The 23,420-nt window shown below is 43.6% G+C and overlaps 1 protein-coding gene across 2 annotated transcripts in view; it reads left to right on the plus strand.

Annotated features, from left to right (window-relative positions):
• The window catches only part of ENTREP1 (endosomal transmembrane epsin interactor 1), a 61,625-nt gene extending 39,601 nt beyond the window's left edge, over nucleotides 1-22,024 (plus strand). For both annotated transcript variants that reach the window (XM_082606162.1, XM_082606163.1), the window contains 8 exons: nucleotides 5,511-5,639; nucleotides 7,148-7,255; nucleotides 7,376-7,509; nucleotides 14,077-14,206; nucleotides 14,381-14,459; nucleotides 15,760-15,912; nucleotides 18,152-18,444; nucleotides 21,162-22,024. In XM_082606162.1, coding sequence (XP_082462288.1) covers nucleotides 5,511-5,639; nucleotides 7,148-7,255; nucleotides 7,376-7,509; nucleotides 14,077-14,206; nucleotides 14,381-14,459; nucleotides 15,760-15,912; nucleotides 18,152-18,444; nucleotides 21,162-21,365 — 1,230 coding nt within the window. In that variant the 3' untranslated portion in view covers nucleotides 21,366-22,024. The remainder of the gene's footprint in view (nucleotides 1-5,510; nucleotides 5,640-7,147; nucleotides 7,256-7,375; nucleotides 7,510-14,076; nucleotides 14,207-14,380; nucleotides 14,460-15,759; nucleotides 15,913-18,151; nucleotides 18,445-21,161) is intronic.
• Nucleotides 22,025-23,420: the final 1,396 nt, after the last annotated feature.

The following is a 23,420-nucleotide window of genomic DNA, read 5'->3' on the forward strand; positions in this document are numbered from 1 at the left end:
TTCCTTTTTTGGACTAAAGGTATTCATACACCTTTCTTCTCTCTTCTACTGGTCTGGAATCTTCCTGAGGACGGTGTCTGGCTCTGTATTTTCTTGGGAGTTTTCAACAGCACCTCCCACAGACTTCTTTACATACATAGAGTCCCCAGAAAATAAATTTTAAACAAGGTTTGTTCTTCCTGTTACTAATTACACAGAAAATTGTAAGGGGCAAAGAGAACAGACACAGGCTAGAAGTGAAAAGTCATAATATTTTAAAAGATAGTTCGATAAAAGAGTAGCATCTATTATATGCAAGACTCCATGCTAGAAACTGCAGATAGTAGAAATAAAAGTCAGACATCATTTCTGACCTAGACGTTTATCACGTAGCTAGAGGAGTGGGATAACCATGGCAGGTGCTTGATCAGTGTTTGTTGAGGGAATGAATAAATGCCCAACTGCAAAGCAAGGGAGTCTGTGATCAGCCATCAGAGTGAGACACAGTGCTCTGGGGGTGCAAAAGAAGAAGGATTTCTACTCTTGGGAAGACGGGAAAAGGATACCTGGAACATAGGTATTTGAGATGAGCCTTGAACAATAAATAAATAAAGGGAGTGGGTCGAAGCCAGGAGAGGAGAGGATTCCAGGGGCAGTGGTTAGTTAGTAGTTAGTTAGCCTGAGTGGTTAGATCACTGTTGGGTCTATATGGTTGACTCTTCTGAGAAATTCTGTGCTTCTCTACCCTGACTCCCTGTTAGAATCACCTGGGTTTTTTTTTTTTTTTTTTTTTTTTTTGTGCTGTACGCGGGCCTCTCACTGTTGGGGCCCCTCCCGTTGCGGAGCACAGGCTCCGGACGCGCAGGCTCAGCGGCCATGGCTCACGGGCCCAGCCGCTCCGCGGCATGCGGGATCCTCCCAGACCGGGGCATGAACCCGCGTCCCCTACATTGGCAGGCAGACTCTCAACCACTGCGCCACCAGGGAAGCCTGGAACTTTTTAAAGAATACCCAGACTTGGGCCCCATACTCAGAGATTCTCAACTGCCCTGGAGTGGGGGTCTTAGCATCAGTATTTTTTTAAGTTTTAAAGTGTATTTTTAATTAAAAATTTTTCCCACCACAAAACGAACTCTGGGATTGTTTCTGATTATATAATTGGACAAGCCATAAAAGTGTAGGATGGAACTCAAAAATCATTTGAAATCTCACTATCTGGGGACATCATAGTTAACCATTTGACAGGTTTTTTGCATGTCTTTATGGATAAAAACACACCTAATTTTTCATCAACAGGACCATATTGTAATTGTTTTTCATTAGGGAACATATTTGGCAAGTGGAGTCTTTCTGAGGAAGGGATGCTCTCCTTCCCTCTTTGCCTCGCCATCTACACCAGTCACCCTGAGCCCACGGTAACAAGCTGGGGGATTTCCTTGTTTCATGCTCATGTAACCTTACGTAGATGTGTATGAGGTGGGGTTGTTCACGACTTATTCTTCAGAAATGGGAGCTTTTGTATCCACTTCCCTGCATATTGTTTTTCTCACTTAAAGATGTATTAGGTACAGTCTAACACCCTTTTTTCCTTTGAACAAGTCAGTTCTCTATTTTCTTGTTGTCTGTTGTGGTTTGGGTTTTGACAGATAGAAGCAGTACTGCTATGAATACTATCCTGCAGATCTCCATCGGGGCTGTGACCTAAGTGGAGTAGGCTCCCAGGACAAGGATTGTTCTTCTGTTTGTCTCATTCTTTTTTGTAGCACTTTCAACCATTTGATGATTCTATCCATTTTTTTTAAAAAAACTGAGATAAAATCTATAGCTAAATGACCAGATCTCAAGTGTGCAGTTCATTAAGTTTTGACCAAAGTATACATTCATCATGACAAATACACTCATGTATACACCCCAGACAAAATCTAGAGCATTTTTATCACTTTAGAAAGTTATTTGCTGTCTTCTTTCAGGCAGTCTCAACTCTCTCATAGGCAACCAGTGTTCCAGTTTCTTTCACCATAGATTAGTTTTGCCTGTTCTTGAACTTCATGCAGGTGGAGTCATGTGGTATGTACCTTTTTGTGTCTGACTTATTTAGCTCAGCATGATGTTTTTGAGATTCATCCATGTTTTTGGGTCATATCAGTTGTTTGATCTTCCCTTCTCTCTCTCTTTTTTTTTAATCAGGGCAATATTTCATTGTATAAAAATAGCACAATTGGTTTTATCAGTTCTCCTGTTGATGGGCATTTGGGTTGTTTCCAGTTTAGGGGTGTTATGAACAAAGCTGTTGTGAACATTTTTGTATAATGTTTTTTGGGGGGCCTGTTTTCATTTCTCTTGAGTAAATACATAAGTATGGAATTGCTGGGCCATGTGGTAAATGTATGTCTAACTTTAAAAGAAACTGCTCAACAGTTTTCCGAAGTGGTTGGGAATAAGTATATTTAATTTAAAATGTATGGACAGTTCCTTTATTAAAGAGCTTTAACTTACATTTCTACCAGTAACCCTCTACCTACAACAAGTGTTACTCTCTAATTTTTTGCCAGTCTGATGGGGCTAAGTTGAGATCTCATCGTTACTTTAATTTGCAGTTCCCTAGTTGCTAAAGATGGCATCGTCATTTTTGGGAAAACTTCCCAGAAGATTCTAATGTGCAGCTAGGATAGAGAGCCATAATAGTGATTGATGACGGGAGGAAGGAGAGGATCTGACAGCTTCAGGTAATAGCATCAAGTATGAGAGAGGGATGTTTTTCATTTAAGAATGGGGAGATTCGAACAGGGTTGTTTGCAAATGGTTAAAGACATTGAAGAGAAGTTAGAATATGTTTTCAGAAATATTGGGCAGATGGGATTAAGAAGGCAGATGAAGGGTCAGGAACAGGAAGAATGAGGAACACAAAAGGCTCGGTTGCCTAGAATCATTTTGTATGAAGCCTCAGGGCTTTCTTATGTCAGCTGGGCACAGTGATAGATATTCATTATTGTTTGCATAGTGATTAACTTTCAGATAAGATCCTTTGTTTAAAGGGATTAATTATCACTTATCTGGAAAATTTTGCCATCCAAAGTTTCTAGAGAGCTGAGGTTTCTGTATATTTGGATGTCCGGTGTTGTGTGACTAATGCAGCTGTGTATGTGCGGCCCACACAGGATTGGCTTCTGTCTTAAAATAATGCCTTGGATTAAGAATGGACTCATGTGGGAAGGGAGTACTTTGTAAGATGACACCTAGTCTTACCTAAGGGAGGTGAAGTCCTCAGGTAAGATCTTGAGGCTTATACAATATAAGAAATGGAAATTGCACTGTGTCGCATTGAAAAACATGAGCTTGGTTCCTGCTTGGTGAGAGAGGGCCTTGTGTACATGAACAGAATGGAGACATGAGAAGAATGAATCATCTCTATTAGGTGCTTCTTTGTTATACTAAATAATGCTGTTAATATTAAAACAGGAAGTTCTCAGCAGGAGACTTTCAAGGAGGAAGCCCATTGGGAGTAATATTTACCTTCTGAATTTAGCCTGATGTAAGGATATTATTAACTATGGAAGAGCAGCCAAGAGAAAGTCAGCGATCCCTGAGGGAAAGAATAGTTCCCTCCTCCTGCCTAGGGAAGTCCTGTCTGAATGTCCACAGTAGTTTTCCTTTAGAAGCCAGGAATCTAGATATTAGCAGCAGGATGTACCTTCAAAAATGTGAGACAATGAAAGAAAAATTCAAATAGAAACAGCCTTGTGCCTTTGTGTGTGGAGTCGTAGATCTAGGTGTGGGGATGTTGCTGAGATAACAGTCTCTGTGGACAAACTAGGAAAAGACAGAAACCAAAGTGGTTGTGAATTGATAGATTATGGAGGCCATCGAGGTAACTCTAGTTGTAATTCTTTGTATCAGAGGCAAAATTTATATAAAATCTGGACATCAGTGTTTATTTTAGTAATGCATCCCTTTCAATATGATTTAAGGACAAGGAATAAAAAATGTTCTAGGATTCATGGAATTCTGGAAGAGGCAAAACTAATCGATATGGAAAAAATATCCAAACAGTGGTTGTCTCTTTGGAGGGTGTGGGCAGGGATCGATAGGAAGGGACATGAAGGAATTTTCTCTGGTGATGGTATGTTCTGTATGTTGATAAAGGTTTGGGTTACAGAGGTATATGCATGGCTCTAAATTCCTTGAACGGTATGCTTATGATTTGTGTATGTAAACTGCAGTTCAAAAGAAAAAGAAAACCAAACCAAAAATTGTGTAATCCAGTGGTACAAATTTTTCCCTTTGGCTTCCTAGTCAACTTATATTAGAAGGAACTAAGTTTCTTCCTAATATGGAAAATACGATGAAATTTTCCACTATGACTAGAGGATAAGAATCTTAATTCAATGAGAAAAAAGGCTTTTTTTTTTTTGTTAAGCAACAAAAGCATTGTAAATGTTCAGTCATTCTTAAAGATTCCTGAAGAATTTTGCAGCTAGTGAAGTCAAAGCCGCCTATTTAATTTAACAAGTATGAAAGAGGTGTGGCCTTTCTTTTTAGCCAAAATAGAATAGCCAACTTTAACAGCTCAAGCTGCAGAGCAAGTAAGAATGAACCTCTGCTCCCAAATTATGGGTCTTATTAGCCCAAGTCAGCTAGTACATATGTTCCCACCCTGACTCAATGGAAACTTGGAAAAGTGACCCAAAGTTTGCAAAGCATCTCACTAAAAATATATGAGATTACTCATCAGTAATTGTATCACTTCAAATAAAGAAAAGAAAACTTCTACTAGAATCTATGAACACACTGAAGATGTGAACTAAGAGATCTCTTTAAGCCTCCATGGTTTAGGGCTACTGTTCACCAAATAGACCTGTGCTTCTTCCAGGAACATGGTAGATTGAACTTCCTTGCCCTCTTGGATTAAGTGGAGCCATATGATTTACTTTGGAAATGAAACTGAGCTCATGTGAGGAGTGTCATTTCCAAGAGGAAGATTTAAGCTAGGGTGACCAGATTTAGCAAGTGAAAACACAGGACACCAAATTAAATTTGAATTTCAAATAAAGAGTAATCGTTTTTTACTATAAACATATCTCATGCAATATTTGGGACATACTGACCCTAAGGAATGACCTGTTTATCTGAATTCAAATTTAACTGAGTGTCCTACCTTTTACCTTGTAAACCTGCTTTAAGTGCCAATGTGCAATTCATCATGTGCTCTCCATATCTCTAGCATAGTGACCCTCAATCCTCAGATAGTGGATGCTCCATCAACTTCGGTCCCTAAGGGAATATGATGAGCAGAGCCCTCTGCTGACTTGCAGTGCACATGTAGCGTAGTCAAGAAATAACCTTGGTTGATTGAGCCACTGAAATTTTGGGGCTGGTTGTTACCACAGCATACCCTAGGCTGTCCTGACTGATGTAGACTTTGCCTGACACTGAACCCTGCCATATCTCATTCTGTAGGATTGGTGTTCCATGGTGTGGCCTGTGTATTTTTACTTAATAGTTAAATTGTTGTTCTGCCTTTTCCCCTTAAGGTGGACTTCGGTGAAGGCAAGATTTGCTTCTGTTGTGAAGAATTTCAACCAGCCAAATGCACAGACAAAGAAAATGCCTTGAAACTCTTCCCAGTTCAGCCTTGTAGTGCTGTTCACCTTCTACTCAAGGTATCTGGAATAGATTCCACCCCCCACCAGTAACTACACCACAGAGACCCCAAGGAAGGCAAAGCTCCCTGAAATATTCCTCCTCTTTTACCTCCTTCAAATAATCCTGTTGAAAGCAGATATGAGAGACTCCTTATCAGTGACCTAGAGACAGAATTGAGAACCCACAGATCATTGTGTTTCTCTTAAGTTATGAATGGATAGCTTATTTGTGCTCAAGAATTATAAGCTAGTAAAAAATGTAAAGGAGCCTAAATGCATACACATGTATATGTGTATGTATGTGAATTTACATATACATATGCATGCACACATATGCACACATTCACACCCATGATGTAGCTACACGTATAAGATGTAGTTTTAGCAGAACCTCTAAAGTCCATGCCCATTTGTTATTGTTCTAGTGCTCCTTTGTTGGCTTAAATGAATCCTGTAGGCTGTTGAGTGCTGCCGTTCTAAAACACATAGACTAAGGAGATATATTGGCCAGAAAATAAAAGAGAAATTCAAGACACTACCTCTTGTTTAATAGGCCACAACTATACTAAGCAAAAGAGATGAAAAACAAATGATACCAGCTGAAGAGAAATGCAAAGTTAACCTTTATTAGGGAATTGGATAAAAATCATGTCCTGACTTAAGGTCTGTTAGCCCAGTGAGTGACAAGCTCAGTTGGTGAACCCTGAGATATTAGATTTTGGATGGTCCGTCCCTGATGGCTTTCTTTAGATCTTTGTTTTGGGTTTATTTTCTTGTGGGGAAGAGGAGTCTCTAAGCAAAGAGAGAGAAGCTGTCAGCTCTCTGAGTTTTGGAGGATGTGAAAATGGCCTTCTTTCGTTGGCTTCTGGATTTTCGGTAGCTGAGTCACTCCCAGACTTTCTGAGCCAGGACTTTGCTTGGGGAAAGCCTCGCTAAGCAGCCAGGACTGTGGCAACAGAAACTTTTGGAATTGGCTTTGCTGCTATTTTGAGACGTGTTTAGAGGAGACAAGCCCTGTTGACACTCGGGCCAGCCTGCCCCCTGTGTTGTCCTCATTGGGTGCCCGGGGCAGCTCTGCCAGTGGCTCCTGAAATAGAATCAGTGGCCACGAATTAAGCAGCGTGCTGTCCTGGTGGGAGTCTGTGGGAGGGGGGAGGTTGGGATTTGCTATCACTGGGGACACTGACTTCAGAAGAGAAATTCAGTACTTTCCTGGAAGGGATATTTCCAGACAGGATTCTGATGCAAAAAGAAATACGGTACTACCAGGTCTGCCCGGGACAGGAATCTTCTAAGATAAGTTTTTAAAATTAAGAAGTACACACTATTGCATGACAGTGTTAATAATAACCAGCGTTTGTTTGGCACCTAGCATGAGCCAAACACCACCTAAGTCCTTTACATGCATTTTCTCATGGGTCTTGTCTTCCTTGGGGCAGTATTATTATTATTTTTTAAAGTTTTTATGTTGCATTCTGGTCCTCAGTTTTGAGGTACTCAGGTGCGTCCTTGTTTCCTGGTTCCAGAAAGTCCTTTTCGCCCTGTGTGCCTTGAATGCCCTGACCACCACCGTCTGCTTGGTGGCAGCCGCCCTTCGCTACCTGCAGATCTTTGCAGCCAGAAGATCCTGCATCGTAAGTCCATGCGAGGTGGCAGGGTGTCTGTGACTCCACTGATCCCACCCTCGGACCTTTTCGTGTCATCCGTTGCTTTTCTCCCTGAGCTGTTGACTAACCGAGGTGCTGTTTAATTAGGATGAATCCCAGATTTCTGCAGAAGAAGTGGAGGAACACAGACGCATCCCAGACCCTGACGACTTTGTGCCGCCAGTGCCTCCCCCTTCCTATTTCGCCACGTTTTACTCGTGCACACCCCGGACGAACCGCAGGTATCCTCCCTACATACCCCCGCCCAGGTCTCTGGGCTGCTCTCAGTTTTGAGGCCAAAGGGTCTCCAGAACTCACAGCATGGGCTCTGACTTCTCTCCGAAATCTAGACATTGTATTATTTTCCAGGATCGTCCGGTTTTTCTCTCTCTTTTTTGGTCTGACAAATTGCATGAAACCAAAGTCAAACTGTGACCTAAGGATATAGTTTTTCAATTTCAATTAGCTTCTTAGGAAAACTGACACCCAGTGAGATAACTGCTGTAATTTGACATGATTGAAAACTGCTGTTGCCCTGGAAACGCTCTCAGTCGGGCCAAATCGATATTCATTGTAAACCATCAGCAGGTCCTCAAATCATGAACTTCTTCCCAGCCATTAAAAAAAGATTAATTATTAATTATATCTCCTCGGTCTAGAAAAAAAATAGGTACTGTGTTTATTCTCCTTTTCAAATTCTAGCTCGAAATTTGATCGTCTGTTTCTTAAATCTCAGAAATCATTATTTGTAGAATGAAGTGCTGCATGCATTCATTTGGTTGTTAGCCACTTCTAGAATTGTTCCATTCTAAAGAATGACTTCATTTATTCATTCATCAAACATTTAATCCATCCTCTGCTGCTTACTAGTTACTGTGCTGGGTTATTGGAATTCAAAATGAGTTATACCAACTTCCTCCCCCTGTCGGGGGCTCACAGTCTAGGTCATTAAAAATGAGTGTTGAAAGGATCACAGTAGTACTCAAAAGGGAGATTTTGAATGCAAGAGGAGGACTACCTAACCTAGACTGGTGAGTGGGCTGCAGAGAGCTTGAAGGAAGAGTCAGCTGGTCAGGGTTGGCTTCCAGGATGAAGTGATGATCTTAGTCCGAATTTAAAGGCTAAAGCAACCCTACATTTAAACTTAAACCCTACATTTAAACTTCTAAAAAACAAATCTCTGAATTCTACAAGAAAGACTAGTGTCTTTCCCTTGCTATTGAGAGGGCTTGGAATTTCTACTTTTTAACCCTGAGGTACACGTGGAGAGTTGTCAAACAAATTTGGTGTCAGCCTTGGGGTTTTTGGAAATCCATTTTCTAGTGCTCAGGGCAGCCACATGTCATTTTGAAAGAGGTCACCAGTGGGAGCTCCCACCCAGACACTGTTAATGTTCTTTTCAATGGGTTATCTTCCTGACTTGTCCCTCAGACTCGTGTCTAAACCCCACTCTAGCCCCTCCCCTGCCCACCCACCTCGGCGGAAATAAGAGATGACCACAAAGCTGGAAGGGACTCAGCTGGCTGGACAGATGGCCTGGGGGACAGCTCAGCCTCCCTGTTGTACAGGGACTGGTGGACTGGAATTTCGAAGCTTCAGGGGCCAGGATGGCTTTGCTAGTCTTTTAGGAAATGAGCCAAGAATTACAGAGGCCAGAGGGACATAGCAACAAAACACATATTCTTTGTGTACCATAGGACACATTTGCTAAAAACGTAGCCCAATCTCAGGCTGTCTGCAGAGTGCACATTGAAGGACAGTAAAAGTGCCTGTTACTTCATGGTTGGGGAGAGAAATGCCCTCTTCAAGGAGAGTTCCTTGGCTCTCTGAGGTTGTGGGTGAGCACTTGGTTGACCTAAGAGGAGGCAACAGACATTTAATTTCATGCTGTGGCAGAAAGGGAAAGTAACTCATGTGGGTTTAGAAGTAGTGCTGACCTGTGGGATCCCCCACCCTTCTTCCCTCTTTCCTTTCTCTTCTCTGCACCTCCATAGTCATGCTTATCACTGTGGGTCTTTGAGGATCTGGGTGCATCCCTGGATTTGCTCCTCTGAGCTCTGAGCCAGCCCCTGGCCAAATCTGAGTTGGAAGAAGACAGACAAGCTTGTCATCAAGGGCTCTACCAACCAGAACTTCCCAGAGGAACATGGGGGAGGGGGTTATGCAGAACACCCTTGAGAGAAAAAGAATGCTTGGCCTAAAGTATATACCTGGAGCACTAGCTCATATCTCCAATGGGCAAAGAGCCTCATTTTCTAAAATTCTACCAATATCTGAATGCAGCCCACTTTCTCTTTTATTTTTTTAACATTTTATGTATATTTTTAAAATTGTAGTTGATTTACAGTATTATATTAGTTTCAGGTGTACAACATAGTGATTCAATATTTTTGTAGTTATATTCCATTTAAAGTTATTACAAAACAATGGCTATATTTCCCTGTGCTGTACAATATTTTGTGTTGCTTATCTATTTTATACATAGTGGTTTGTGTCTCTTAATCCCATGCCCCTGTCTCCCCCTCTGCCCCTTGCCCACTCACCTTTTTTAAATGGCTAAATTTATTCACCTTTAGATATATATTCTATCAGAGATATTTTTAAATTTGACTGACTTTGCTGGATTCTCAGTGTAAATCAACATCATAGACACTAGCTGTTTAACCCCAATTGGTAATTTTCTTTCTTATAAGCAGGCAGGCAAGAATATTTACAGATGTTTTCATTAATATTTCCACAATCAGTTATGTTAAGAGTTTTCACGTAATACAGGCTCCCCTTTTCCTGTAAGGTATTAGGACCTCTCAGAAGAGCTTTATTTAACTTCTATAAATACAACCATTTCATGCATTGGTATCTCCTTGAAAAAGGGCTTCTCAAGTTACTCTCATAAATAGAAGCCTGATTGCAGTCAAGGCTTCTATCCAAAGATGGTTATCTACTTTGTGAACCAATTTGTAAGTACTGGAGGGGGCTGTGTACCCCATCTCCTCTGCTCCAGGGAGTCCCCCAGTCTCAGAAATTGGCTTGAGCCAGGAGTCAAAAAGGAAAGTCTCCAACCTATTTCGTGAATGTGGACCTGGTTATACTGTGGGGATGTTACCTGCTAGAGAAAACTGAAGATGAGTGCACGGGAGCCAGGTTGACCTGGGCATTTCTTAAAGGTGAAAGCAACAAGGCCCACCCATTTCCTTTCCAAATGAACTTCAAAACCCAAACTCAAGTGGAGCTGGGCTGTGCCTAGGCTTGACTCTGTGCTCAGCTGTTGGGCTGGGCGACCCTGCCTCACTCCCCACTCCACACCCCTACCAACATGTGCCCCGTGGAAGGGCCAAGCCCTCTCAGCACACAGAGGAGGATTGTTCTTTGGTCAAGGTCATATTAGTTGCTCCATCAACCTCGGATAAGTTCTCAGGGCCTATTTGGAGCATCAAAGCAGAACGTGTTTTGCATGATCTGTTTGGGTTTCCTGTTCATCTTCAGGTCTCATGAGCATGAACCAGCGAAGGTTTCCTGGAGACTTTGGGATGAATTTGAATAAGCCCAGACTCTGGAGTCTCTTAAAAGGGTCACCTTGGGTGGATCTCTTACCATTTCTGAGCCTCAGCTTCCTCATTCACCTGCCTTGTCATGTGACTCCTGAGAGGATTGTTATGAGAAAATGGGCTAAAAAAAATCTTTCTACAAACAAAAGCTTAGACCGTGCTCTACCATTGTTAGTTGCATGGTTTCAGATGTTCTTGGCACGTTTCTTACTCTTAAGAAACATTTAGCCCTTAATCTTACCCCTACCTTATCAGGCAACAGTTTTCTAAAGACACTCATTTTCAGTAAAAGTTTGATCACCTTTCCCAGATATAACAGGGTTTTGATTTCAGCCACCATAATCCATTTTGCTTAGCAGTGGTCTCAGTCCTGGCTGTGCCTTGGAACCACCTGGGAGCACTGACAGCATACAGATACCTGGGCCCCACCACAGGCAACTAGGGCAGAATTTCTAGAGGTAAGGCCTGGGCCATGCCCAGTTTAGGAACCCTCCTGGGTGATTCTACTCTATAGCTGGGTTGAGTACCATAAAGGATCACAAACAAAACCTGTAGCAAACAGACCTATTTCCCTCCATGGATCCTCATTTACCCAAAGGTGGTACAAATAAGGAAAAGTTGCTTAATAGGAAAGGAACTTTCCTTCTACATCAACTCTAGCAGCATCTTCCATCTAAATGAGGCTTTGCTGGTCACTGTAATAACCACCATAGAAGCCATTCATTTTGCAGCCAATTTAGATAAAGTGTACCCACTTTCTGCCCCCAGTTTTCCTTCTTGAAGAGATTCTGTAGTAGCTTAGGATCTAAAGTGAAGCCCGTTCCTCCCACTTCTTGGTCCTAAGCAAGCCCTCTCTCTTCTATAGGAACATACAGGTAGCCACTGGGTTGGGAACATGAAATATACAGCACCAGAGCTAATAAGCAAAGCTGGGGGATGAACTTGCCAGGCAAGGACACCGCAGTGAAGAAATGCATGGGGAGTTGGCTGAGGGGGGACAGGCAAGAGTTTGTAAGTGCCGGAAAGATGCTCACAGGATTATGGTAATTAAGGATTAAAGATTGGCCCTCTGGAGCCGAAGGAAGGAGTGCATAGGTCTCAGTGAGTAAAACAAGTTGCCTTGTTCATTGGTCGGGAAAGTCTTCAAAGTCAGGTCCACGAAGGGTCTGTATTCCTGGAGTCGCTTGGTGTTTATAGTTCTTAAACAGCTTCAGCTGGAATGGAGAGTTGGCGTGAAACCCATGGGCAAGTCCTCCTCTAAAGGAGAAGAATATCCCTTTCTTGATGACTTTACCAGGACCCCTCCCAGCCAGGCTAGGGAGGGACCATTCCTGCAGGTACCTCTCCTCAGATGTGCTGAGCCTGCACACATCCCTGCCTGGGGTGCCAGCCCGTGACCTTCTCCTTTCCTCTCAGGTCAAGCACGAGCTGAGAGTCTTGTTTTTGAATAAAGATGCGGGAAAAAAGGGGAGCACTTTCTCACTTTTTCATTCAGGCTGTAGGAGTCTCATCCTTCTAAATCCCAGAACTCCAGAAGTTTTATTGTTAGGAAGACAGAATATCACATCTTTTTCAATTTTTTTCTTCCACCAATTGCATTTTTGTAAATGGGCACAAATGAAACAACCATAAATGCAGAGAGCACCTTTCTAAAACAAAACAAAACAAAAGCAGTCCCTTGTAGGCAGCTGGCCCCAGAATTTGTCTTTTCATCAATCTCCTTTAGTTTATGACGATTTTTGCATTTCAAGTCAAACGTTAAACTTTTGCTATTATCTTTTTTTCATTCTCCAACACTTCATGGCCTGAGTACAGTTTTTTTTAATTGTGATATAATTGACATATAACATTGTATTAGTTACAGGTAAACAAGTAATGATTTAACACTTGTATATATTGTAAAATGATCACCACAATAAATCTAGTTAACCCATCACTACATATAGTTACAAGTTTTGTTTTGTTTTGTTTTGTTTTTTTGCGGTACACGGGCCTCTCACTGTTGTGGCCTCTCCCGCTGCGGAGCACAGGCTCCGGACGTGCAGGCTCAGCGGCCATGGCTCACGGGCCCAGCCGCTCCGTGGCATGTGGGATCTTCCCAGACTGGGGCACGAACCCATGTCTCCTGCATCGGCACGCGGACTCTCAACCACTGCGCCACCAGGGAAGCCCAAGTTTTTTTTTTCTTGTGATGAGAACTTTTACAACCTACTCTCTTAACAACTTTCAAATACATCATGCAGTATTATTAACCATAGTCACCATGCCGTGCATTACATCCCCAGGACTTATCTGCATGTATTTTATAACTGGAAGTTTTGTCATAAGATACAAACTTTCATGTATTTTTAACTGTCGTTTTCAAATTTAGGTTCTTTGTTATCTAGATAATTTGTGTGTGTGTGTGTAACCTTCTGTGAATGCTGGTGGAAAATCTTGTGGGTTTTTTGTTTTTATTTTTTGCTATCAAAGGTCTCTAACCCACAGGCCAACAGCCACAGCTACAGCAAGCGCTCCATCAGTGTTTGTTGAATGACCAACTTTAGGAAGAGGTACTCTGTGATTCCTCCTGCAGCATTGCTGCTTTGTCTCTGAGCTGTGATGTTGTTCACTTTTTTTTTTGAAAAATGTATTCATTATTTCAAACATTTATTTAACAAATAGTGAGTTTCTACCATGAATCAGACATGAGGGAAACCCGGGCAAGAAACTTTTGTCATGTACTAATGTAACAAATAATTGAGTTTCCCTGAATCCTTAGTTGTTGTTTTTTTTTATTGAGGTAAAATTCACATGACATGAAATTAATCTTTTGAAAGTGTACAATTCAGTGGCATTTAGTACATTCACAATATGGTGCAACCATCACTTCCGTCTAGTTCTAAAGCATTTTCCTCACCTCCAAGGAGACCCCGTACCCATTAAGCAGTCACTCCCCGTCCCCACCTTTCCCCAAACCCCTGTGCAACCACTAATTCGCTTTCTGTCTCTTATGGATTGTTGTTTGCTTTTTGACTAGTAAATTTAAAAGGAATGATGGTATTGCATTTTCTATGTTGTCACTTGCCTAAGAATTCTGGGCACTCCATCAGAGAGCAGCTTAGGTTATTCCCCTGCTCCTGGACCAGGAGGTTGTAGCGTGGAGTGGCGAGTGATTTTCCCCATTGTCAGTGGATAACCCTCTAGAGGAAAAGGCCAGTATGCTGGAGCCACTACCATCAGATGGCCAGAACATGCTTCCTGATGCCAGGATGCTCTTCCTAGGATGGTTGGTCCTGATGTTATACCACTGCCGCATATCTATGGAGCGCGAATCAAAGGCGTGGAAGTGTTCTGTCCTCTGGACCCCCCACCTCCCTATGAAGCTGTGGTGAGCCAGATGGACCAGCAGCAGGTACTGTCCATAGGGTTTCTCTTTGGTACATTGATGGCAAGTAGGAAAAGCAGCCACACAAGAGAGCGGGGTGGGGAAGGGACCATGCCCTGTAGATCTTTTCAGGTTCACTCCAGTCCAGATGATGGTTGAGTTGAATATCAACAGACAACCCTCTTTTTTCCTGTGTTGCAGGGGTCTTCATTCCAAATGCCAGAAGGATCAGAAGCTGCCACCAGCCCTTTGGAACCGATCAGCATACCAGTGATTCAAGGTAATAAATACATTATTGCTGCCCAAACTCATGATTCAATAGACTAAAAATGGTAGAATAATCATCTGTACTATATTTTGTTGGAGGTCAAATATTCTTGGAGCAAATGGTTCAAGCTATATCCTTTCTTCTGGATATAAAAATATTATAAACTCTTAGGGCTTACAAGTAGGAAATAATATGTGAACAGAAATAAAGATATCTTTAGAATCTTTTATGAATAACCAGACTTTTCAGAAATGGATTACAGAGTTTAATTTGGTTTTCCTGTGTTTTCTGATCTAAGATTTTTTTTCTCCTGTTAAAATAAGATAAGCTCTTGTAAAGAGACAAAAAGAGTTTTACCTATTGCAGAGTGATTTGCTCATTTATAACCAAGGACCCAGGTCATACTGCCTTCACATGTACTGAATGCTGATTTGCAATCTTGCATTAAATACTAGAGTCCGTTTACAATTATCCTTGTAACTTAAGGGAACATTGTTACCGCTTTCTCTCTTTGGAGAGGTTTTAAATGGCCCAGAGAACTGTCCACAGGACAAAATTGCAAATGGTGATAAATAATGGATCAACTTTCAGCTATTTTAGGTGGAGGTAATTTTTCAGCAGCGCCATTTAGAATGGGTTTCTGCTCTGTTCACCTTCCATCTTAAGTAGAATTATGCAGCAGGGTTCTGTTTCCTAAGTACGTTTTTAATTCTTCCATTTCTTAAAAAAGTTTCCCAAACCACGAGTCAGGCTCACAAGCGATGGGACTTTATTTTCCTGAACAGCAGTCATCCAATTCCAGAGTGGTTTGACTGATTCATTTAGTGGCCACTGGCTCTTTAACTTGGCTTTCCGGGAGTTTCCCAGCCTAGCTCGTAGACACACCCTCTGCCTGCATTTGGCCTGCAGCCCCACCCCACCTGTACCCGTATCACCTTCCACCTAATCAAGGTCAGCCTGAGTTGTCAGAAAGGGTAAAACGGCTAGGACCTTTCCAGCGCTGCACCAGGCTGCTCCACTGGAGAAGACGCCAAGTACCTTTAGGCATTTTAGCATGGCTTCTTTTTCTGCTCCTGGATTTAAAGCTTTTTGTTTGTTTGTTTTAGGTGTGGAGGGGTAGTTTGAGGAGGCAGCATTTCCCACGGTGCTGCAGGATAAAAACTTACTGGGCCCACAGCCTAAGCAAATATTGTGAACTGTATTACCCTTGTCCCAGAAGGTTTGGGCTCACAGGTGTTTCCTGCCCAACATTTTGAAGGTGCCAGCTGAACAGAAATGATTTCTGTTTCTCCTCTTTAAAAAAAAAAATCAGGTGGGGACATTCCTAACACACCTGGAGAAGAAAGCGCATCCATATCAACTCCCAGCTCCAACCAGCTACGTCCGGCGAGGAGCCGGAGAGCTCTCCAGCCCCCGAGGACAAGATCCAAGAGTGACCCTGTGCTTCATCATTCTGCAGAGAGAGGTGATGTCATTTCCCAAGTTCTTCGCAGGGCGCTGTGCTTGTTTGCCTATAGGTGCCGAGTGGCTCTGGCCACCCAAGGCCCTGGGGTTCAAGAGAGAGCTTGGAGGGGGCTAACAGGTCTTGGGAAAATCAGGTATTCTGCATGGACGTTAAGGATAGGCATCTACCATGTCTTTCAAGGCTGGTAAGAATTTTTCTTGTCAAGTCACTGTCATCAGAAGCATTTGCTTGCACGTGATACTGTGCTGGGTACCAAACGAAGAAGACAGTGCAAACCTAGTTCTGATTCCTAGATGCTCCCAGTCCTGTGGGAATGAGCATTCTCTCTCCAGGAAAAAGTCAAAGGGGTGTATTTTTTACCCCCCTCTTCTGTAATTCAACACTAGTTATCTTTTTACTGGGTATGAGTAGATTGAATTATTTAAATCTGACCTTGCTTTAAGAACTTTGGATAGAGCGAAGCTCTCACACTCCATCTCTCTCCCTTTCTGTTTTGAGTTTGTTTGTGTATAGATGTTATTTGAATAATTTTAAATTTTAATAGTTACAATTTTTTTAATTAAAAAAAATTTTAAACTGAAAATGACATTGAATCTTCTTTTCTGAATATATGACTGCCTGAACATCTTCAAATACCTCTTCCTTGTAGAGAATTGTAAAAAGTAGAGGAAATAAAGGAAGAAAATGAAAGTCTGTAATCCTACCAGCACAGGCTTCTTTCAGTGACCTGTTCTAACAAGTTGCCTATGCTGTCTTCAAGCTCTATGCAAATACAGCTTTGCAAACCCTCTGGTCCTGCTCTGTCCCGGGCCCCACGTCGCCTCCTAGTTGTATTCTGTCCCCCTGACAGCCTGTGTTGTTTGCTACAGCTCTGGACTGACCGTGTGGGAGCCAGAGGGAACACTCCTCTTGTCTCTCCAGTGGCTTCTGAGCGGGGAGGAGTCCTGCCCGGGACTGAGCGCCCTCTGGCCCCTCAGCTCCCCGGACCTGTCTTCACCGTGGGGTCCTCTGCCCCACCTGGCAAGCTGAGGACTCGGGATGGCCACCTGCAGCTTCCACAGGAACTTGGCTGTCTACACAGCTTAACGAGATCTTTCCAGAACCCGCTCCCCTTCTGCAGCGCTGCAGGGGCAAGGATGACACGTGTTTACCCGTTGGAGCCCTCTGCTGTGGAAGGGACCAGGTCGCCTTCAAGCGACAGTGGAGTCCCTGACTCTGTCCTCACACATGAGTGGGTGTAGTGAGTGTTCCCCGAAGAGTCAGGTTCTCTGTGATGTGCACGTGGCAGCCGAGGAAGACGGCTGCCAACCCCTGTTTAGAACTCCTCATGCCTGCCTTTCTCCAGAGGAAAAGGAATGCTCCCCTTCCTCCACCTGTCTTCCCACCCCCTGCCTCCCTTCTTCCTTGAATATCTAAATTCCTGCTTGTCAGACCTTCACAGACTGATATCTCCAGTGTTGTGTACACTGAAGGCTGCTGGCTGGCTTATGAACATGTAGAGACCAGGCCTGATTTCACTTCACCCATCTGCCAGTGCAGTAATGTTCTGCCAGTCCTTATACCCTTGCTGAAGTAGTAGTTGTGGAAATTAGCCTGTGGTGGATTTCCCAGGCCCTCTGTTGACTTCCAGAATGACGTGTACTTTTTCTGCACTAGATTTCTCTTTCTGTAATAGTCAGCCCTAGCGCCACCTCCCAGCCATGGTGTGACGTCGATACTGTAAGTCAGTACAGTGCCCCTGAGGATGTTTAGGACAAAGGTACAGTCAATGTGAGCAGAGCATTCCATTCATCCCACAAGTTTTGTCTCTCCTCAGTTCCTCTCTTCCATTGGCTTCTTCATCCTCTCCCCAGAACATTCTTCCATCAGTCAACCATGTGTTTTCTGCCTGCCCAAACCATCCCTATATATTGGTGATCATCCCATGAAACCACTGCTCCATCATGATTTGCATTCTGGATGCTCTTCTCTGTCATCTGTCTTTACCTTGATGGTTGTGTTTTATGTGGCACAATAAAATATTCAGGGGACGTGTCCTATTGAAATTACACTTCAGGGAGTAAGCTCGTGTCATAGTTAGGTTTTTTTTTTTTTTCCTCCTGCAAGAGGAAAAGCAAGATGTGCATGGCTGTCAGCATTTGTCACATGTTTTCCACATGGAGTTTCTTGGTTTGTGCTGTACAGATGTGTGCTCACGGGGCTTGGCCAAAAGGTGCGTCTTGTTTGTCTCTGCCCACAGCCGTCCCCGTGCTCAGTTGTGAAGCCGCGACTCAGACTGAGGGAAGACCAGACCTGGCTGCAGTGACCTTGAGAAGAGGGTTGAGATCCCGAGCTTCGAGATGCAGACCAAGGTCTTTAATAGATTACAAGTCTTACATGGACACCAAGCTGCTGGTGGCGAGGTTCCTGGAGCAGTCCTCCTGCAGCATGACCCCGGACATCCATGAACTTGTAGAAAACATTAAATCTGTTTTGAAGTCCGACGAGGAGCACATGGAGGAAGCCATCACAAGTGCCAGTTTTCTAGAACAGGTAGTTTTATTATTAATATCAGGCATGAATCAGATGACTTGTTTCCATGGCAGCTGAAGCGGCTTCTCCGGTTTCCTGTCGAAGGCACAGAAAGTTCATGGTCACTGTATCAAGGGGAATGGGGTTAGGAGGTCTGGGGAAGGAGAGGAGGAAGTTGCGTGCTTCCTTTTCACATGTGACTTTGCCACAGCCTTCTTGGCCCAAGAGAAGGGAAACCGATTTTTCCGAGATATGAAAGCATGCTTGGAAAAAAGAAAAGGGAGCAGCTCAGGGATGAAAGCAAGGGCTATGGGCAGTGTGGAGTACATTTAACATTCCATTTCCTAAGTTGAACGTTTCCCTTGATCTGGCATGTTTTTTCAGCCCTTTGACAATGATGGACATATGCGAATTTTAATACTGGCAAGATTCTGGGAGCCGTTCACGTTCCCATGAAATGTTTGGCAAGATTACCTAAGCTGATAGACTTAAAGGAACAAACATCTTTTCCTTTCCATTTATTAAAAAACACACGGCAATCCCCAAACAAGTAGCCTGTGAAAAGATAAAACCGGGCACGTAAATATTCCACTTGCGTGTCAGGTTTCTCATCTTTAAAGTGAAGTGTTGGACTAGGTGGTCTCTACATCCGTATCTCTGAGTGAATGGAATTTCCCTCTGATGAGAAGTGGGAATGGGCCGCAGCTTTCCTCACCCACATCTTTCAAAAGCAGCGTTTACCTTTTGGGTGTTTGCTCTGTAGCTCCATGTCTGTGGGGTGGCCATTGGAGACCTCAGTGCACAGTGGCTCACGGGTGTTACTTGGCTGTGCCTGTGGGTATTATGTGCCCATCAAATACTTCTTGAGTTGAGTTGGCCTGGTTCTCAGGGTCATTGCCAGATACTGGATCCTAGGTACGTTTTTCAGGCAGATTGAACAAATCCCCATCTCACTTTCCTTTCTGTTCCCCTTTCCACCTGCTGGCCTCTTCTTACAGAAGCCAGAAGCCAGATTCTGTCCCATCCCTCAGGGGACCATGGGGGGGAGAACAGTCTGATTACTCGTGTGAAGAGGTACATGAACCATGGGCCCTTTTGTTGTTTACTTTCTTAAAAAGTGGTCAACCAGTAGTCCTAGGTCAGGCTCCAGTTGGTAGCCTGTGTAGGAGAGAGATTTACACGCACATGTCCCTGATCTCCTCCAGATGTCATTCCCTGCCTCCTTCCCTCTGTTTACCCCAATTGCCTGAAAAACAGAAGCAAGTATTTGGAGCTGCCAAGTTCTGGTGAGGTAAGAGCTGGAGCATCTGCAGAGCTGTTGGTCTGGACCTTCTGCAAAGTCTTGCTTGATGGAAAATAGCTTTGGGGAAAAAGAACAAGCAGTTATAGTTCAACAGATGCTATCACTATAAATGTTTGCGAGGTCTTTGTGCACAGACTGGACCAACGTTCAGGCACAGGGGTTGTGGCAGTAGACTCTGGGCCATCTGCCGGGGCTTCCAGAACTGGATCCCAGTGGTGAGGTATCATAATGCCACACCATCCCCCAGACAGAAGGAGACAGGGACAAGGGCAAGGGAGCTTTTATTTCTGACTCTACCCAGCTTTGCACATTTTCACCTTCTCTAGTATTATTGGGATGTGTTTTTATATCCATTTTAATTTTTTACCAATATCCAAACCACTTGTCCTAACTTACCATGTAATAACAGTAGACATCTATGAATGTTGGAATTTTCTTCTTACCCAGGAAACAAAGACAGCCTTAAAGACAAATATAATAACAGAGTGTTAGAAAAATTTGATGTCCCATCTTTTGGGGGGATTAACCTTTTAATGACCTTAAAATCTCAGAATGGTGGAAACTAAACAAAAAGACATCCCAATGATTGTTCTGTGATGTTAGATGATAATAAAGCACTTGAGTTTTTCCCAACGTGCTAACAGCAATATAGGTCATGTGTAATTTTAAAAACTGTATGTACACAGCAGTTCTCCTCTTATCAATCTCAGTTGGATTGGGGATTGCCCATTTTTGCTGTTATATGATATATTTAAAGTTATGTATGTGCTGCATTGCAAAATAGATCTAGCAGTAGAAACATTCTTAACAGCTTTTACAAATAAATTGGCCTAGTTTTTATGTTGTTTATCATGTTTTTTTCTTAATTGGAGAGCTATCAGATCAATTAGAAGCACCATTAGTTTTAGCTGACATTTTATAAACTTAAGCAGACCGGTGGTTATACAATTTTCAAGTATATCGGGATCACCTGAGTTCTTGTTAAAACTACAGATGCCCAAGCCCCGTTCCAGATTCCCATGTCAGAATTGCTAGGGGGGAGCAGGGAATCTACTTTTCTGACAGGCTCCCCTCCCCTCTCATGATGTGCAGACCCAGTGAGAATCACTGGCTTAGACCACAGGGAAATTGGGAAAAAAGTGATGAGAAGAATGTTAAATATAAAGCAGGAAATTGCAATTGACAAATAGTTAAACACGGTAGGTCTACAGCTGAAACAATAGAAAATTGGGGGTATTTCATAGGAACTTCAGGAAAGAGCCAACATGTTAAGAGACTTCCTGGAATTCCAAGTGGGTTCCACCTTGGGAAAACACCCTTTTTTCTTTCCCAAGGCAACTAAACTAAATATTACATGGATAAATGTAGGAGGCAGGTCTGAGGACCACATCTGGTGAAGCTTAACCTCTTTGTCACCCTGTTTATTCTCCCAAAGATCATGGGCCCGATGCAGCCCAGCACTTCCAGGGCCCTTGTGCTGCCCTCGAGGAGACAGCCTGGCCTGCTGCACCTGCGGAGTTGCGGAGATCTGAGCACCTTTGTCCCCGCGGGGAGGCCGAGAGCCGAGAGGAGGCCCCGGCGAGCGGAGGCTGAGAGGCCACACAGCCTCATTGGCGTCATCCGAGAGACTGTCCTGTGAAGCTGCGGGGCCCGGGCTCCTGAGGAGCAGGAAGAAAGATGGGCCCTGGAAGGCACCCAGGGCCTCTGAGGGGATGGATCCCCTTCCTAACCCTGTAGTTTCCTGGCTGGGAGTAGGGGTCCCCCTCTGGGTACTCCTCAGAAAGGGGGCACTCTGGAGAACATTTATTCCCTCTCTTTGGCTCCCCTTTCTGCCGGCCAAGGGCACTCGAGGAAGAATGACAAGTTATTCCGGACCCATTTGGCTTTTGGATGTGCGGAGTTGGAGGCCGTGAATGAAGCCGCATCTCCTTCTCTGCCCAGGTCTGCCCTGCTCTGGGCGGAAACGGCTCAGGATTCTGTGCCCGCCGCACCCCTCGCGGCTCCCTTCCTCACTGAGTTCTTTACCTGGCTGGAAGGGCAGATCTGCTGGGCGGCTATTTGCTGCCAAGTGAGAGTGGCATGGAAGCAGGATGATTAACCCTGATATACTGTGATGGTCAAGCCTCATATTAGGTCACTTTCAAATCACACTCTCTTTAGGAAAAACAGGAAACTTGTTTGGTGACAGATTTTATTGAAAGACATTGAGGGAGAGGATTCTTGTTGATTCCATTTATTCATGCTTGCAAAACTAGAGACAGCTAAGGCAGAACTGAGAATAAAAGTGTTTACCTTGGACTTCCGGGTTCACCGTGCAACATTTGTTTATGCTTAGGTGGCCAGGCCTTACCTTACAATGGGTTTGGAACTTGCAACAGTGATGGCCAGGGGGTCAGGTCCGGGCAGGCCACCAAAGCAGCTTAATCTCAAAAGCACCCAAGCCCCATGGATAACAATGCATCCTTTATCCATTCAGTCAGTGCTTGGCTTCACTGAGCTGCCTTCTCGTGGGGTCATGAGCAATAAATCAGTAAAGTGATTACAGATTGAGGATTAGTGCTAAGGAGGATGGGGCCATTAGAGAGGGCTTCTTTGAGGAAATGACATTTGAACTGGACTTGACTTTGAGGGTCAGGGAAGAGTGTTCCAGGCAGAGGGAACGGCCAGTGCAAGGACCACGGTAATTGCAGCCCCGAGCGAGGGGAGAGGTGAGAGGAGCCTCTGGCTGGATTTTTCTGCTAACAGTGAGATATGATGGAAGAGTTTGCAACAGAAGAGTGCAGGTTTAATTACATTTCAGATGATCACCATGCCACGTGGTGACTAGTTTAGGTCAGGATATGGGATAAAGTGGCAGTGAGGAGCTAAACAAAGAGGCCGTACACTGAGAGGCTGGCTGTCCTTGTCGGGTACCGCCTGGGCTCCGGGTACTGTGCTGGGGGCTTGACAGTCTCATGTCACCCTCGCAACAGCCTAAGAGGTGGAAGCTGTGATTTGTCCCCATTTTAAAGATGAGGAAAATGAGGTTCAGTAACTTGCCCAAGATCACTCGCAAGTTAAGTGCTAGAGATGCCATTCTCACCCAAGCCACCCGTCTCCAGAAAGCACTCCATTCCTTGACCTCCCAAATAGTAGCAGTTTGCCATTTCATGTTTCTGTGAGAAGATGGTTGCTGAGACTTCTAGCTTGGTTCATGGAAGCACAGACTTCCCCAGCTCCAAGACAACAAACAAGGCCAGAGTGGGAATTGGGGTGAGGTCAGGGCACTGAGTAAAGAAGAGGGGAAAGACCAGAGGCACGGAGCTGGGGCGCCTCTGTGTTCTGGGGGAAGACAGAAACTGAGGGCATCACTTGATGCCTATCAGCAGGAAGTGAAGACCTATCTCAGCTTTGAAGAATTGCCCCTCAGCCTGGGGATAGTCCCATGTATTTCCATGGTCTGAAGGTATTGGTGAACTCAGATAACTGACTTTTGTCTTCAAGGAATATTAAAGTAAAAAATATATATTATATATTACAATATATATTTGCCCTGGGAGGGAACTTAGAGGCCACGCAATTCATCTCCCTATTAGTTTGCTGGGTGTAATATACTTTAAAAATTATTTATTTTACTTTTATTCTCATTTATTTTTAATTTTTAAAAATTTTTTAATTTTACTTTTTAATTGAAGTATAGTTGATTTACAATGTT

The sequence above is a fragment of the Mesoplodon mirus genome (genome assembly GCF_964341445.2).
Source record: "Mesoplodon mirus genome assembly, chromosome: 1".
Lineage (NCBI taxonomy): Eukaryota > Metazoa > Chordata > Mammalia > Artiodactyla > Ziphiidae > Mesoplodon > Mesoplodon mirus.